Below are 18157 nucleotides of genomic sequence, written 5' to 3' on the forward strand. Positions count from 1 at the left end.
TTTTTTTTCTGGGTCGATGATGTTCGGCTGCTGGATTTTGCACTATTAATAATATATGGCTGCACGCATCGTCTTGATGCAGAGGCCGGGGGATATCCTCCTTTTCAAAAGAAAATAAAAAATAATGATTAATTCGAACACTTCTTACCTCAGTTTGCAGTAATCCAGATATACATAGGTGTGTTTGTCAATCGGGTACTTATGCACAACTGGATTTGCAGCAGTGGTAACTCATGCGAATGATTGAAGATGTGTTCGAGTCAAAATCCCATGAATTATTCAGCAGAAATGCTCTCTTTATTCTGATCAGTATGTGATTTTTGAGTTTGTTTAGTGAGCTCTATATGTTTGGAATTTTATTCTGCAAGACCTAGTGTATTCTCTTGCTAAATACATGTTTATATGAACTTTGAAGCGATAACAGAAAGAAAAGAAGATTTTGCATGCGCGATCTTATGTACACATATACGCATATATGCAATCATATGAATACTCATATGGGCCATATGTTCGAGCCACAAATTCATTTGAAAAGGGTTAAAATAGTGTGGGTCCAAAGATACTAAAAAGGTGATCAAACACACAATGGTAGTGCATGGCAATTATTGTGGCTCCAAAGAGATTGAATGAAACTACAGCTTGTGAGGATTTCCTGGACAAGGATGGCGAGGTACAAGCTCTAGTGGTAGGTAACTAGGTATACATATACATATTGTACAGAACTCTGCCGTTATATTTGCTTGAATCAAAATATCAAAGAGTACATAATTTTTCAATATAAATGATGTGGAGATACCTATCTTGCTCCACAAGAGCTCGATAAGATGAAATGAGCACATGCACTCTCGTAGTGAATGCTGGTTTTTCTAGTTGAGAAGAGAGACGAGCTCTCCTTGGAGAGTTGGCTTGGATGCACTCTTGCTGTTATTGTGGGCTTGCGAGGCATTGCAATTTGAGAGCTCTAGGCTCTCTTTTGTGCCAACAGGAATTCCAGAGAAACTGACAGTAGATGACTACAAGAACACACGTTGCCGGTCGATGGAAGATAACCTCGCTAAAGAGAAACATGCAGTCGAATACGCAAATGTACTAAGCCACGACTTGGGTCTGGTGGCATATTGCCTTCTTACTGTATACCCACTATAATTTTCTATTATTTTTTCACTTGTTAATCTTCCTAGCTTGTGTTAAACCATTTTGTACATAGCATAGTAAAAGTATACAAATTGCAATGGGGTTTTATACCCCATTGTTCCGCCTAAACAACTTTGCATGCAATAACTTTATGTGAAAATGCAAAAATATATTTTTGTATGGTCTGTCCGACCTAAAGCTTTCGTAACGGATAATATTAAGTGAAATTATTATAGGCTAATATATGTGCCTGATTCAGATTCCGACACATATATAGGACTCATAGGACACAATCAAGGATATGCTATGAGTGAGATCGGACAACATCTGAGTATCAAGGCTTTTTTTCAGTTGTACTCATCCAAATAATTATATCTAGGGCAAGCTAACTTCCTCAACCTATTTCTTTCAGCGCTCATCTCATGTCCCCCTTGTCGAACACCATCACACATGTTCATACACTCATGTCTTAGCCATTGTTGTAATTCTACACATTTGTCTCCATAGTTATTTTGAAACATTAAAGTGGTATTAATTTGAATGAATCCAGCAAGCACTACACCTTACAGTGGGTAACTTAGTTGCATTTTGGAGCTCTTGCATTTTTGACCAATCTTTATAGCATGGTGTTATTTTGTTTTTGTTTTCACCACATATCTTGTAAAATCTTCACGGCCAAGGATGTCCATATTAGGTTCCCTTTATATTTGATTTGTATTCATGATTGATATTTTCCATATTCATATTTGTATTCAACATTGCAAGTGCCCTGCTCCAACTCCAAAAAAGTGTTTTTAGGATATCTGGATATGAAACAATCAACATACTTCCTCTGTAAACAAATATAAGACGTTTTAGTGACTTGAGGGACTACATCTGTATCCACTCCGTTTTTACCCATAGTCCGCAGTAAGGTACATGTTGGCCCATCCCTGTCTACATCAAGACTGATGTCTGGTCCAAAGGCACCACCCGATGGGCCCATCCACACGCGAAAACGTGGGGCGGCCATCGCCTCAACACCGTGCAGGGAGAACATGGACCAACGCTAACAACCTCTAAGGAGAGTCGTCGATTAGTCATGTGTGAGTGTGCTGCTACTAGCCTAGGTAGCATTGTCAACTAGGATACCACTTCCACAAACTACCACCTCATCTGGAGATATGGCGACATTAGACCCCTGAGGGATACCCTGACGTCGTCGGTGGCAGTTGTGAGAGATGTGGGGAGGAAACTATGGTCAGGAATGATGCCGTGATTATGGGAAGTATTGATCTAATGTCACTACTTAGTCTATCACTAGTTCAGTTGCGTGATCTTAGTATTTTAAATGGCTACCTCAATATTTCATACTATAGGAGAAGCAGCCCGAGGGAGTTCTTTCCTTCTTTCTACCAAGTAAATTTGTTGTTTCATGTGTTCTTGCCACTCAAATGCCATCTCGTTCGTGCAATTATAGGATGGTCCGCGGAGTCTGAAAGCAGTAATGATGGGTTTGTGTGTGACCTTTTGGATCGATCTTGGTGATCTATGAATGTTATTCTGAAGTATGTTCTAATACCTATGAATTTAATAGGATCTAGCCAATTCTCCGTCGAGCTGAAAAGAGCCACAATTTTCTATTTAGTGTTAAGTTCATTCTCTTATTTTTCTTCTAGGCTCTAGTTTCTTGTAATGCACATCACCATTGGCATGGAAACCATGGGAAAGGGCGCAAAGCAAATCATACACCTTCTCAAGTCGGTCCTAGTACAGTTTTGCAAATGTATTGTATAATCCCTATTTGACATTTGTCGTTTCTCTTGAATTTCCTAGAGATCTAATGTCTTTCATTGAAAAGTTCAAATGCTCGGCTGAACTTTGAGAACATGCAACACTCCTTAGTGTGTGGATCATATGATCAAATCATAGAGTGTAAAAAAAAGCAGAACTATGGCATAGGGTTTGAGTCATCTATTTGATTCATTTTTTATTTCTACAACGGGAGTTGATTTATGGCTTCGTGAATTTTGACGGGTGTCAATATATTATATCCAAAATCATGAACGTTTTTTTTTTGTTAAATTGGTACGCGGGTCACGCTAATATTCATCCCATCTTGATGGTAATATAGTTTTTTCATAAATTTAAAATTGCATGCTTCTAACTAAGACCAGTTCTGTTTACAGATAACTATTTCCATGCTTCTAAGTTATGGAGCTTCTAAATTGTAACAAAGATGCTTTTTTAGTCTACAGAACATGATAAAAATTAGATACAAATTGTATGTCGGTGAGATAAACATGCATCCCCTTGTTCGCCACAATCTTAGTTTGCTTCAAGTTCAAATGTTATATGCTTCCATTACAAACATGCACCACAATATGAATTTTTGCTTCAGATATTGTAATTGTGTGCTCCTTTATCAGGCAAGCATGTAAGACCTTTTCTGATTTTACATTTTGTTACAAAGGAGTACTATTTATCTTCTCATAACTAGCACCGTAAAGCACGGTATGCTCTCTAGTATATATAATATATCTGATCGAACATTCACCTCCTCAATTGAGTGGAGGTGCTGTACATGTAAGACTAATTACTTATGGCTTCATTTATAGTAGTAGGTGAACACAATTATATCACTAGAATAAAAAAGACATATACGCAAGTGTAAGGAGTAACATATAAGGGGGAGGTGAAGGAGCAACCTAGCAAGTAATATTGCTACCCAAATCCATGGAATGTGCTCGAGTGGCTTCAGTCGCTAAGGTAGGCCTAGGAGACACCGGGAATAGTTGTTCTACATGAATGTCCTGTTACTTCCTGCCTTGCCGTTTTGCCTTTCGAGGTTCACTTGATCAACTCTCTTGCAATAAACCCCTTCTGCACAAAAAATAGAAGGGCATTTTTGTCCTTCAAAATCAGATGAGATTGCTGGGCTTTTAGGCCTGATATATGTACCGAGCTTGATACTTGAGAGCAAAAGATGGTGATTTTCATAATTTCCATATGCCTTTTCCCTGCTATATTGAATCTGCTTACAGGCAAGAAACAAGTCAGCTTTGACTTACCAGTAATTATGGTTGTACGGGTGTGTGTGTGTGTGTGTGTGTGTGTGTGTGTGTGTGAAGAAAAGAGATCGGGAAGTGACTGTAAGGATAATAGCACGCAAACTGATTGCAGTCATTTGGTCGATAACTAGTAGAGTTGCCCGCACAATTTGCGCTGCTAGATTCAAAATTTAGGTTCTTTAATATTTGAGACTTCTACGTAACTGAGAACCTCGTTCAAAGCAATCTGAATTCTAATAAAGAACTCGGAAATTTTGTCCATAAACAATGTTCTTGCTTCTTTCTCACCTGGGCATTCATTATCCAAGATTAAGATCCTTCAACCCATCCGTTCTTGTTTCTGCGGGTACAGCCACGTAAAATAGCCACGGTAGGATACTTGTTTGCGGAAGTGGACATCAAGCAAGCTCAAAGATTTTTCCTTCACTCTGATTATCCTTGTGAAGCAAATGGATAAAGGATATTGTCACCTCCTTAACACGAAAGGGCACCTGATAACATCATTATCCGTGGAGGTATATTTTATTTTTCACATAACTTCTTGTTATTGTTCCGTGAATCTCTTTCTGGCCTATGCAATTGCCATTCTTGTTTTGTCGCATAGTTTGGTTGATGTTTCTTAGTAGTGTAAGGGCATCTTCAACCCAGACCTTTAAAACGAACATATTATTCATAGACACGTCTATACGCGCATCCAACACTCGCCGTATCGCCCGACGCTGATACGGGAGCCGGTCGTCATCCAACACTCGTGGTAAACGTACACCCGCAACACTCACAGAGGAGCCGCCTCACTTCCTCCTGCACCGTGCAGAGGACCGCCGCAGTCAACACCGACCATGGTCGGAGAGGTTTGCCCTTGCCCATGCCGGCGGCAGCGTTGGTCTTGCTGGGAGACCACTCATCGCTGATCTTGGCAAGCTCCCCATTGAGGCGGCGTAGTCATCGCGCAGACGTCTCTATGGTGGCCAGCGGCTGGTCATGGGTCCAGGCCTTCGCGAAGTTGGGGTCCATGCGGACCCAGGCCTGCGCCTCATCGGACTACGCGAACGCCGAGCTATGCACCGTGTTGCGCTGCTCCCGCCGCGTCGCCTTCCCGACGGCCCTCTCCTCAGCCCCCACGATGCACGAGGAGGAGCCACCACAGTCAACGGCGGATCCAGGGGGGACCAGCAGGGGCCACGGCTCCCCCCAACATTCAAATTTTTTTTTTTGAAGACCCCCGGATTATTGATGTAAAGAGCTATGTGGCCTCACCTATATCCCTCTCCGAACAGCATTTTTGTGAGATAGAGTACCCACAGAAGATCCAACTGAGTAGTAAAAGTGAATAGCATGTTTGACTTTAGCTTCTATTGCTTCAGACACACACGCACACTACTCACCCCTTGTTTATCTTGTACTGCGGCTTGTCCTCTGCCACTAACTATTCTACACTTCCAAGACAATGTCGGAAGACGCAAAATACACAAGGACAAGCCAAATTTTGTTGTTGTAATTTACAAATGTCTCTTGGTTACTTTGTTTTCAAAATATATAAATAGCTGACGTTTTACCAACGTAACACCCTAAAAAAAATCAATTGATGTTGGATTAAATACGACGAAAGGTTTATGCTGACTGTTAATTGTTTATTCATTGCCATCTAATTATGCATTTTGCTTTCATGGTATCTACTCCTTCCTAAATATTTGTTTTTTTAGAGATTTCAACAGGTGACCACATACGGAGCAAGATGAGTGAATCTACACTCTAAAATATGTTTATATATATCCGTATGTGGTAGTCTATTTGAAATCTCTAAAAATATAAATATTTAGGAACAGAGGGAGTATGTGATATGTCTATGTTATCAACACCTTATTAGTAATAATAGCACATATTCTGCTATACTGGCATCAATTAATTTCTATTATTTTTTTAAAGAAGTCGCATACATATTCGATACACCATGTTGCCCTTTAGTGTCTTGTTCAATATTCGGCCCCCCTTGTGTATAATTCCTAGCTCCGCCGTTGACCACAGTCACAAGCATCGAGGTAGTGGAGGAGGCGCCCGCACGCCTTCTCGATCATCGGTGGCACCTCATCCTTCACCGAGTTGCCGCTAGAAATGGTGCGGCGGCGACGGTGGCTGGTTGACGCAGGCGTAGCGGTTGTGCGGCGGCGGTGCCTGCTCCTCCTTGACGCAGGCTCGCAGCAGGGAGGGCGGTGCCAGACCACGGTCCCGGAGCAACTGCTCGATCATGAGCTCCATTTGCCGCTGTTACTCATCGTCCGTGACCGCCGCCTTTGCGAGGAGGCGCGACGGATGCTCCTTCCCATCGCAGGAGAAGATGATGATCTCCTTCTAAGACTAGCCACAGTGGGAGTAACTTCAGCAGTAACATCGAGTCCAACTCAGCAAATTTGCTTATGTGGCAATGAGTTAATGAGGAGAGAGATAGTTGTAGTAACTTAGCTAGTTACTGTAACATCACATGTCCAATGTAATATGAGTCTATAAACTAATAAATGAAGCTCTGCATGTTACCACACTTATGTTACTACCTTCATACTACCCAGTATGAAGGTAGTAATATGGTCTAGGGATATGTGTATGTTATTCTCCATTGTGGCTAGTCTAAGAGGAGCCGGATGCCATGAAGGTCGAGGGCCCCGGAGAGCAACGGTGGCAGCTCCAAGATCCGGAGCCGCTGCATGTCTACGCGAAGAGGATCAGAGTTGTGGAGTCAGCTCTGCTCTGGAGCGACGTTGACCAGCATGAACGCACCACAGCCGCTTTGTTTGGAGATATTTTTTGTGTGGGTCTGGGTTGTCGGACGCGTTTCGCTACGGACGTCTCACAAAACACTCTTGGATTGCACCTGGTTTACAAGATTTCGGACAACCAAACACGTCTGCTGACCGGTACCATTTTAGATGGCAAAGTGCGTTCAGGCACGTCGATCCGGAGGCTTTGAGGGTTCATGTTCAAGATGCCCTAACTTGTAGTCCAACTTTCAACTTGAGCTGGTGGTTTGGAATTTCAATAAACTTTAGGCCCTGTTTGGATCATCGTTTTCATTCTAAATGTATACTTGTAAGTAATACAAGCCTTCGCCCGTCATTTTCGTTTCCGCCTGGAAACTGCACTGAGCCGGTAAGTTACACCAATATAGAAAATACACATGCATCTCGTTACATCTATTCCAAGCACAGCCTCAGGCTGCGCTTGGCATCGGTGTGTTCAAATACAACTGTATTTAATTTACAGGTGTAACTTACCAGGGCACGAACGATTTCTGGCCGAATGCAAACGACAGACGGAGACATGTATTTTTTTTTACAGGTGTATTTGAAGGAAAACGAGAATCCAAACGTGGCCTTGGGTTGTTCAGAAATACTCCCTCCATCCGGAAATACTTGTCATCAAAATGAATAAAAGGAAATGTATCTAGATGTACTGTCGGACGAAGAATGCCTGCACTGTTGTTATTATGCGACACCGCTTTGCAAGCAGTGACCCATACTGTTATCACTTTGGATCCGCTCCATTATGTGCTCATTAACCTCGTCGACTTTAGATTTCCATGTGACCAATATGGCCCCCCTCCCCGGATCTCCATTGCACGCCGAACCCGCCGCCGGCCAGATCCACCTCCTAGCCACCGTCCCAGACCCGCAGCTGCCTCCCCCTGACCTGCACTGCACGTCCATCTGGCCGGCATCCTCCCCAGTCCCCACCCCCAGCGGTATGTTGCTTGGCTGCTTACGGTGGAAATGCGTGTGGTGGATTGCTGCGGGGAGTCGTCATTGCTGATGCTAGATTGCTGTGCGCTGTCGTCATTGCTTATGGTGGAAATGCATTTTGGAGGTTTGGCGATTAGTCTTGCATGATTACAAACTCCATGATTGCTTACTACTACTACCTCCGTTCCTAAATATTTGTCTTTCTAGAGGTTTCAAATGGTGACTACATACAGAGCAAAATGAATGAATCTACACTTTAAAATATGTCTATATACATCCGTATGTGGTGACCATTTAAAATCTCTAAAAAGACAAATATTTAGGAACGGAGGGAGTAGTAATTTTGTAGTGTGATGTGATGGGTCAATGTAGAGTTGGTTGATGAATTGTAGAGTTGGAACAGCTCTTCCATGTTAGAAATTGATTTGGCAACAGCGCAATGCTTTTTGTAGTTATTAGTGCGATATGGTTGGTCCTTGTGTTGGTTCAAGAATTATTTTTTTGTTTTTTGATGCTCAAGGATTGATTGTGCAGGGCTATGCACAGTGTGTTGCTCGATTGTTATCCAACAACTTTTTGCTTCATGCAACTTCATGAGTTCTGTAACTGGAATCGAACAGATGAAGGAGGGCAATCTGGGATGCATATCACACCAAGATCTTTTGCGAAATAGGCCAACATGAAACGACTGCTGGCAATAGCTAGTCTGGGTGTGTGCTTGGGTGCCGAAGGTTGCAAGAACCCTGAGCTCAAATTCTAGGATAGAGCTGGGCAGAGGTATGTGAAGAAGCGCTTCAAGCACAGATCGGACTCGTTAAAGCAGTACAGAAGATAGATGGAACCCAAATCTTTGACGGTTATTGGGTCGGATCCTGGAAGAGGAATCACTGGGCCAATGATGGTTGGTGGAAGAATCACATTGCAGTAATGTCACACCAGGATCGTAATTCATTTCCCATTATTTATCCTTTTTCGTGTATTATGAACCGACTCATTGATATTTTGCTGTTATTTTCAGAGAACCCCAGAGCATGCCAAGTTCCACATGGGCCACGGCCAACTTGACTTTGTTGCATGTTCTATTCAGGACAGAAAATGCCACCGGTGAATCATCCATTGTACCTGGAGAGGACTTAGGAAGACAATGGAGGATGATACTCCAACCAGGATTACTGACGGGTCAGACGACGATGCACTTGCTGCATTTGCTGAAGCATCTTCTTGCAACAAGGCTCCTCCTGCCACGGTTCTGAACCTGAAGGAAGACTTGATTACATGATGACACCAGCATATGTGTGCAACTTTGCTCTAGAAATTGATTGTCATATCTTTGTTCTGCTCCTGAATATTTGAATGAATGGGTCTTGTCAAGCATCACGTGCACATTTCTCCAATGTCATACAAATGCATTAATTAACCAGCAGTTCTTATGTACACCGTCAGTTCCAAGACTCTGTTGGCAAAATATAACGAAATCAAACCCTAGGGCTTACTTCGTATACATAGGTTCTTGATTTCTTTCAGCTCCCACAACAAAGGAATATGCTTGACCATTTCGGCGTATTATAAAGAAATTGCATCGCCAAAGGATTTTGGACTAAGTTGTTTTTGTTGGACAGATAGCTGAGCAATGATCTAGACCGAGTATTATCCGGTAGAAAATGAACTGAAACCGGGTCGCTGTGTTTATCTCTTGCAGTGTTCAGGCTAAACAAGTATCTTGACTTGCATGAGAACGAATGGGACAATTCAACTCAAAAGCTTGAGAGGAACCGTTCTGATGGATACTCCTTGACCAGACAAGTCTGCTAGTTGATACAGCTGTCAGCCTGCCTAGCAGAGAGACTGATTTGATGGACACACTTCTCTACTTGTCTTTGAAATCTGAAATGATAAATTATACTTGACATGTACATATATCAGAAATAAACTGACTGAACTTCTTGAATTTATCAGCTTAAGCTGTATCAGAATTCAAAAGTCGGTGCGGGCGAAAAAAAAAGTTACCATGATGATCACCGCCCACAATGTTGACCAACGGTGCAATAATATGTACTACTTCACCTGTACATATATCTGAAATAAACTTACTGAACCTCTTGGATTTATCAACTCTATCAGAATTCAGAAGTCCGCCGACAAAAAAGAAAGTTGCCATGATGGTCGCAGCTCACAATATTGACCGACGGTGCAATAATATGTACTTGACCTGTACATATATATCGGAAATAAAGTTACTCAGCTTCTTGAATTTATCAACTTCAGTGGTAACAGAATTCAAAAAGTCTATGTTGACAAAAAATGTAACATGATGGTCACAACTACAATTTTGACCAACAGTGCAATAATATAAATGAGCCGGGGAGCGAACTAAAGATAACTTGATCTACCAGCGGATGTGGTCAATGGCTGATCCCGTTGTGTTTTTTGTACAACGGAAAATTGTTGAAAATTTCTTAGGTCGACCTGTCAGATCATTAGCGGTTGTTAAGTTGCCCCTTGATAGCCTGGAAAGGCCAAAAGTCTGAGCTTACTTTAACATTACAGTTATCTCCAAAACAGTCAACGTCACACCTGACTGATGCTGACAAAATTATATGACTACTGAGGCGCGAAAGTAGACATTTCACAAGAAAATTCTGTAAACATAAAGCAGACATGGGTTTTCTTCCTTTTACTTTGGAGGAAAAACTGGATTTTCGTGCCTTGCATATGATAAAAACAAACAATGCTGGTAAATAAAGCACAAGTACTACAACCACTGAATCTAAAGTGTACTAGTCACTAGAATACCGACTTTATCCTTTTCAAGTGAATAATGTACAGTAAGCATTTTTTTAAATTATGTTTATAAATGTAGGCAAGTTATGCAATGTAATGATGATAATTACCCAAATGCCCTCATTTGTTATGTCTCCCTCGTGTGCATTTGTTTATTACAAGCCACACAAATCATCCTCTCTCGTCTTCGCAAGGCAATTATAATCACAGGGCACTTGTGTCATTTCTGCTCAAAGATATCCGAATTTTATCACCTTGTTAATTTCTGTGGCCTGCGTGAGTCGACGAAGGGGAATGTATCTGGGTCACGCTGATTACTTTCTCCGATACACAGTCAGATGTACATCTCAGTTTGATGATCAGAAAGTAGTATGATCCAACGCATACCTTTTCAGATGAGGTTGGGTGGCTCTTCTCATCCTCTTTTTCAACCTATATATTGTCTCGATCATTGAATTGTCAATGGGAAAAACCAGCATGTCAAACTGCAATTAAAGTCAGGCTTGAGGAAGCACCATTCTGGAAGGAAAACAGGAGCATTCAGGAACCATTCCCACTGCGTGCCATGAAACACAAAAGTTGTTATTATAATCCACCATGAGGTGAAATACAAGCGTGCAGCCTACCTCACTTAATTACTGTGCCATGAAATTTCTGTTATATCTCACTAATGTAAACTGAAGACTAACTATGGGAGACAAAGTAGACATATTTCTTTTCTTAAAGAGCAGGTCGTTTTCAAGTCACAGTGTTTAGTTTATGCCTGATGAACAGTGAACACGGTGTGCGACTCGATAACCGGTGGACCGGTCTCCGACTATAGCAATACTAAAGTCAGGACACGGGCATTAAGAATAAGCCTATAATGAAGAGATAAATAAGCATTTTTTCCCCAATGCTTGGTCATCTTTTTGTTTCCTGATGATGGGAGCTGAGGACAAGTGTTTCTTTCCTTGCTACTTCCTAAGTTGCAACCAGCTCATCTCTCCAAGGTGAGAACAGGCCAGGTCAATCCCAGTGGGACCTTTGAGTCCTCTGCCTGGACTAGTATATATAGGGAGCATATTGTAGCACCCTTTTGCTTCTGAAGCTAGGAGATACATGTGCTCTGCTCCTCATACCACCATCATCCAGGACTTATATTACACGCTCTTGGCTCTTCATACACACTGCAGCACATCACAGTGGAGTTTCCACCGAACAACTGCGCCTAATCCTTGGGTAGGTTCAGTTTCTCTCCTTTTCTCCTTTTTGCAGAATCTACCCAATTACCCTGGATTTCCTCCGAGCAACTGCGCCTAATCCTTGGGTGAGTTTAGTTTCTTGGTTTCCTTTTCTCCCTTTTGCTGAAACTACCCGATTTCCCTGGTTAGATTTGTTTTGAGAAAATCAGTTGTTCTAATTTTTTGGCTTTTGTGTTGCAAATCCATCCAGGGCTGTTTCTCATGAAAACATTTGATTCGCTTCGAGTTCCTTCAGTTGTTGTGTTTCTTTAACCATCAAGTTCATCTGATTCTGTTAGAAGATCTCAGTTGTTGCCTGTTGAACATTTGAAGTTCAGGGATCATGCTGAAAATGGTTTCCCCCTGTATAGGGACTTTCTTTTCCCATTGATTTTGTTGTTCAGAAGCAGAGTTCTTCACACAAAATATTCTTCATATGTCCACTAACTATAACCAGCTTACTTAATTTTGTCATTATCTTTTGCCCCTAAGTATGCATAGTGTATTTTTTTTTTCTTTTCCTGCTGCGCCTCAGAGGAAGAAGAAACATACCAGAACTATATGTTTGAGTTATGAGCGGAGTGCCACGTGTCGTGTCATTTTCCTCTCTTAAGAGGACATCTTACCAGCTTAGCTTCTTTGGAGTTAAACCAGAAATATATAACTAGCTTCATTTTATGTAGGAAGTTTAAGAGTGAGTTTTTTTTCTGCGGCTGAAAGTAAAAGGAAAAACAATTCCAGTGAGATACTTACATAATTTATTTGGCTATTCTTCTTTACCCTCAGGTTCTTATCGAACTCCTCTTTGCATGAGCTTCTGAACACATATCTGAAGCTTCTAAGAAGCAAATCCCATACTCTAGCAATGACTTGCTTTCGTTTGCTCTGGTGGAAGAAAAAATCCAGAAGCCAAATTGTACAGCAGGACTTAGGTAAACCCTGCATATCTCATTTAACTTTTGTTCTTCTGAAGCATCCTAAAACCCTTCTGACTCATCCTATTCTGTTAAGACATACCACTCCATGGCAACGTGAAGATATACTCCTCCAAGGAGCTCAAAAGGGCCACAAGGAATTTCTGCTCAGGAAACAAACTTGGACAAGGTTCTTTCGGCTGCGTTTACCTGGTAGATTTAGTAGCCAGTTTGGCAGTTTGCACCATATAAGCTTTGACATTTTCAAGTTCAAACACCACAATCTCTTATCCCGTAACATATTGTATGCACCAATCAGTCACTCCAAATAATCCTGAATTATTTGGAAGCGGCAGGTTATACTCTTCCTGCTGTAGTGATTACCGTCACTGTAGCACTTGGACCAGCTATCAAAATTCAAACACTAGTGTTTCATGAGTGCTCAGGCTCGGGTCTAAATTATGCAGGGAAAGCTGAAGAATGGTCAAAAAGTTGCCATCAAGGTACTCTCCTCTGAGTCAAAGCAAGGAACAAGGGAGTTCTTGAATGAACTGAGTGTCATATCCAGCATAACCCATCACAACCTCGTTAAACTGCATGGCTGCTGCGTCGATGGAGGTCAGAAAATGCTGGTCTACAATTATCTGGAGAACAACAGCCTTGCAAGGACCCTCTTTGGTATGTTGAACCAAATTTCTATTTTCCTCAGAACTTTAAATCGCTGGTAAATTCATTCTCAGAACCCCCTGGTTTGTCATGATGTTCTTCAGGCAATGCCCACAGTAGTATCCGGTTTGACTGGAGCACAAGGGCGAAGATCTGCATTGGTGTCGCCGACGGTCTCACATATCTGCATGAAGAAATCCGGCCGCATATTGTCCACCGTGACATCAAGGCGAGTAACATTCTGCTTGACAAGGACCTGAGCCCCAAAATATCGGATTTCGGGCTAGCAAAGCTCTTCCCAGGCAACATGACGCATATCAGCACGAGGGTTGCAGGAACATTGTAAGCAAAGTGACACCTGTTGCTGCTCTCATTTAACCTTGCATATATTGATATATACTGTACTGTGTGGTTAAGACAAGTTGACATATGCTCATTTCTCAGAGGGTATCTGGCACCGGAGTATGCAATCCGAGGGCAGCTGACAAAGAAGGCTGATGTGTACAGCTTTGGGGTTCTGCTGCTGGAGATTGTCAGTGGCAGGTGGCACACTGACCCCAGATTGCCTCTCCAAGATCAGTTCCTCCTAGAAACGGTAAAGAACAATTTCAATAACAATATCTACTGAATTATGATTCTCTAGAAAGTTCAAAAATATATATCAGGAAAAACAAATATTTTCTGTCTAGTACAATAGTATGGAATACAGCTATGATAGATCGAAGATGCTCCACATTAGACCATGAGAACCATGCCAGACATATACCTACTATGTGCACATGGTTGAACAATTTAGATAACCACAAGTAGATGCGCATAATATACTTGCCGCAGTTGGAAGTATTCTTTATTTTTTGAAGAGGAAATACAGTTGGAAGTATTCTGAAGGAAAGTACCAGGAAGTTTCCTCTCTGTCCTGAAAATTAATATTTTTGGTAGTACTGCCAGCTTTCATTGTCTTATCTTGAGATTATTTTTTATTGGCCCACTCGTTCTGGATTTGTTTCTGAAAATGTTTTCTATGCCACTTGCATTGACTGGTGTTCTCATTCTTAGGACATATCTGTTAGCTTTTGTCCAATTATTATATGCACCTGCTATTGCATTGCAAAACAGCGATTTATGAGAGATCTTTAATCTCTTATCCTGCAAAGAGAAGTCAAAAGGTTCTATTTCAAAAATAGCTGAAGCATTGTTTCTTGACATTGTCAGTAGTAGATTAAAGAATATAAATCAGAAATCCCCACTTGTTTTTCCCAGGCTTGGACACTCTACGAGTCTGGTGATCTTGGGAGCATCATCGACAGGACCTTAAAAGATGATTTCAGCACCGACGAAGCTCATAAGTTTTTGAAAATAGGACTTCTGTGCACCCAGGATAGCCCCAAGGTCAGGCCCTCCATGTCGACAGTCGCCAAGATGCTAAAGGGTGAGTGTGCCGTCAGCGACAAGATCATGAGGCCAGGCCTGATCACAGATGTCATGGACCTGAAAGTCAGAACAATCGAGCCTGCTCTTCAGTTAAGTGTGTCTCCACCAATGTCTCCACTGGATAACCACTCACTGGTGTCTAACCTTGCATTCGCTGGTAGCACTGTGATAAGGGACAGCCCCTAATGACAAGTTAAAAAGGCACATGAAGGAGAATATGCTCAGGCAACAATGGCTGTAAATTGGAGGGATGACGAAAAACATGTCAAGAGAGGCATTTGATTTCGTTTTGTGTTTCTGGATTGCTTAGATATACTGTTAGTTGTTTGTATATGTTGCATCTGAGCTTTTGGTGATCAACAACTGAAGACCCTCAGTGTCCTGTGGAGCATGGCTTATAGGTGAAGGAAGAAGAGCACAGCTACACCAGGCACCCAAGCAGGGAGTGCTGGACTTACAGAGATTTGCTAGTTAGCACCTTTCCTAAGTTAAGCAAGCCAGGGTTACCTTTTTTTGTGTGCACAGAAATACTGTAGTAGGTACAATGTTTAGTTAAGTATACAGTACAAATCTCACACGGATAATGACATGACTTGGATCTGCATGAAAGACCTGTGAAAGTTCCATTCTGAAATGCCAATAATTCAAACTGACAATGTCAAATATTTCAATCAAATACGTCAGCAGATTATTGAGGATGATTGTAGCAATAAAATGTAAACTGAAACAAGTGAAGATATCTAGGTACAGAAGTGATTTAAAAATATATCTTACCGAACGAGGCCTTGAATCTAAGAGGAACCGTGGAACTGCAGTTCCAAAAACTAATATCCTTAAGAGGAAGCTCAACACTGAAAGCAGGGATTGACAAAAGAACCTTCAAAACACTGAAAGCACTATCAAATTAGTCATGATAAAACTTCACAACATTCCATGTGAAATCACCTTGTATAGGAATGGTTTCCGCAGCTTGAACAGTACAAGTTAAACCAAACAAACAGTCTGGGTAAGCCCGAGTTAAACAAAAGTACTTGCTGTCATTTAAAAAAAATGCACCACAGTAATAACCCAACCATGTCGTCTTAACAGTTGAACATGGTATCACAGCAAAAACTTTCATCCATCAAACTCTGTAAACAAATGTAAGACGTTTTAGGTCACTAGTACATACTGGAGATTCCTGAATCTTTAACACATAATGACAAAAGTTAGATGCACACTAATAGTCCTAGTGGGGGACATTCTGATAATGTCAGGAAACACAGCAAGAAATGAACTTAACAAAACAACAGGAAACCTCAAGAAATAAACAAATACGGAGTATATATCAACGTACAACTAGAAATAGATCTGCATAGATTATTCATTCTTGGGCAGCAATAACTGAGTTCCATGTATATACATGTAGAAAATCACATTCAGACACATCACCAGAAACTTTGTTCTTTAGTAACTAATTCTACAGAAATGCTCTCAAAAGCCACATTCTGAAGACTTCTACATGGCGGGAAAAATAGAAATGAAATGAAATTTCAAGCTTAGATGATTTGCTAGTGTGATCTTGCCATCCGGTTCATTTCCAGCAGTTGTGTTAGAGACACAGAACTCCATCTATCTGTTCCCTCTTTAAGTTGCGCATAGAGTAGTCGCTTGACAGAGTCTATGAAGATACTCACGGTGCCAAATTCATACACTGGCTTGCCATTATAGGATTTATTAACTCTAGGCATAAACAGCAAACCTTGGTCAGACGCATATGCCTGAATAGACTCCTTGAAGCTCATATCTCCCATGACTGCTCCTGGCACTGAATGATAAGCTGGGTATTGCGATGCTTGCTGTGCTGCATCATATTTCCACTTCTCTGTTGCTCTCAAGTAGCCCACATCTTCCCTTGCCCCTGGCTGCACCAACTCAACCCCTTCAGCAGCTTGGTTCATCATCTCAAGACCAGCCGTTAGAAGCATCTGTATGCGCTCATTGGCGAGTAACTCTGGTGGGAAAAGACCCCTCCAGTCCTTGTACCAGTTTGTGATCTCATTGGAATCAGGATTCGGTGAACACAACCAATGGTAGAGAACCTGCTGCCACTTGCTAAAGAAATCAACTTCCAACATATGGACCATATGGTGTACTGGTACAGCAGAAGCCCAAATCATAATCCAGTTAAACTGGTCGAACTTCTGGTTTGCTGGGTTGATCTGAAACTCCTGGAGTGCCATTTTAAGTTTAGGAATGATATAGCGCACTATCAAGTCTTCCCAACTTGATGGATCAAATACACCCTTCCATAGAGATAGCAAAGCGCAGGCTGATGCATCGTGAGCTTGCCAAACATGGAGGACAGTACTCAGCTTGTACCGAATAGAGTGACACAAGGTCTCTATCCTTCGTCCTAGAGTCGGCAACCATGGGTGTACCCATACATGAATCGGTGGTACATTCTCCCTACGTGGATCCCAGGATTCAACAGCAGCTGTGAGCTTTGGCATGATTACATGCTCTAATATTGAATGGAGCACAATAGGGGGCAATAACCGCTCCCATGACTCAAGAAAGCAGAGCATTGGTTCTGGATCCCTAGCCTCCCATGAGTTAGTTCCTGATATCCTCACAGCTGGCAGGATCACCTCACTAACCAGCTGTACATATGGAGCCATTGATTCAGTAGCATCTGAGAAATCATATGGCTGGTCACACTGCAGCAAATCCTTCCATGATGACATGACTTCCAAGCCAAACAACAGATTTTGCAGAGGCTGCCACCCCTGGAAGACCCGGATCAGTAACTGATGAGCAAATCGGCAAGCAATCCATGCAATGCTGCACATTTTGAACTCCTCCTCATGACGCAGCTTCAATTCCTGGAAGGTCTTGAGCAACCCTCGCAGCATGAGCAAACCAGCTGTATCGTCCACCCAGACTTGCTCCAGCACACCTGCAAACGTCTCCATAACCCGCAGCTGGTGTTTCTGCAACGCCTCCTGCTTTGCTACTTTCTCCTTCTCCCGCACAAAACTAGCCACCCTCTCCTGCTCCTGTCGCAGCTGCCCCTCCAACCTGATGATATCAGCCTTGGTCTCGTCAACAAGCGCCCGCACATTGTACTGCAACTCTGGCATTGGCACATCATTCGCCTCTATCTCCTGTTCATCACTGAGCCCCTTCAAGTCTGTCAGCACACGAACCTGAGGCCCTCGCATGTCAATCACCAGTGGCGGAGCCAG

The 18157-nt window shown here is 42.1% G+C and overlaps 2 protein-coding genes and 2 long non-coding RNA genes across 5 annotated transcripts in view; 2 read left to right on the plus strand and 2 right to left on the minus strand.

The window, feature by feature from the left end:
• The first annotated feature begins 8241 nt into the window (after positions 1-8241).
• On the plus strand, positions 8242-9338 carry LOC119299141. Its single transcript, XR_005146103.1, has 2 exons — positions 8242-8839; positions 8934-9338. It is a non-coding gene; the product is annotated as an uncharacterized LOC119299141 (long non-coding RNA).
• LOC119299140 lies at positions 9094-12776 on the minus strand. Its single transcript, XR_005146102.1, has 3 exons — positions 12673-12776; positions 11084-11252; positions 9094-10124 (listed from the first exon to the last, which is right to left on the minus strand). It is a non-coding gene; the product is annotated as an uncharacterized LOC119299140 (long non-coding RNA).
• On the plus strand, positions 11793-15539 carry LOC119299138 (cold-responsive protein kinase 1-like). Of its 2 annotated transcripts, none has more exons than XM_037576406.1 (7): positions 11793-12005; positions 12706-12851; positions 12931-13046; positions 13301-13511; positions 13604-13841; positions 13944-14094; positions 14760-15539. In XM_037576406.1, exons 2-7 carry the CDS (start codon positions 12785-12787, stop codon positions 15114-15116), a joined length of 1140 nt encoding a protein of 379 aa, XP_037432303.1. In that variant the 5' UTR covers positions 11793-12005; positions 12706-12784; the 3' UTR covers positions 15117-15539. The 2 variants fall into 2 exon arrangements, with proteins under 2 accessions (XP_037432303.1, XP_037432302.1); XM_037576405.1 differs by having other exon boundaries at positions 11793-11917.
• A 714-nt stretch (positions 15540-16253) lies between these two features.
• The window catches only part of LOC119299139 (septin and tuftelin-interacting protein 1 homolog 1-like), a 3455-nt gene continuing 1551 nt past the window's right edge, over positions 16254-18157 (minus strand). Inside the window, exon 2 of the mRNA XM_037576407.1 lies at positions 16254-18143. Within this exon, the coding sequence (XP_037432304.1) occupies positions 16481-18143 (1663 nt within the window). The 3' untranslated portion in view covers positions 16254-16480. The remainder of the gene's footprint in view (positions 18144-18157) is intronic.

Source organism: Triticum dicoccoides, chromosome 5A (assembly GCF_002162155.2).
Source record: "Triticum dicoccoides isolate Atlit2015 ecotype Zavitan chromosome 5A, WEW_v2.0, whole genome shotgun sequence".
NCBI lineage: Eukaryota > Viridiplantae > Streptophyta > Magnoliopsida > Poales > Poaceae > Triticum > Triticum dicoccoides.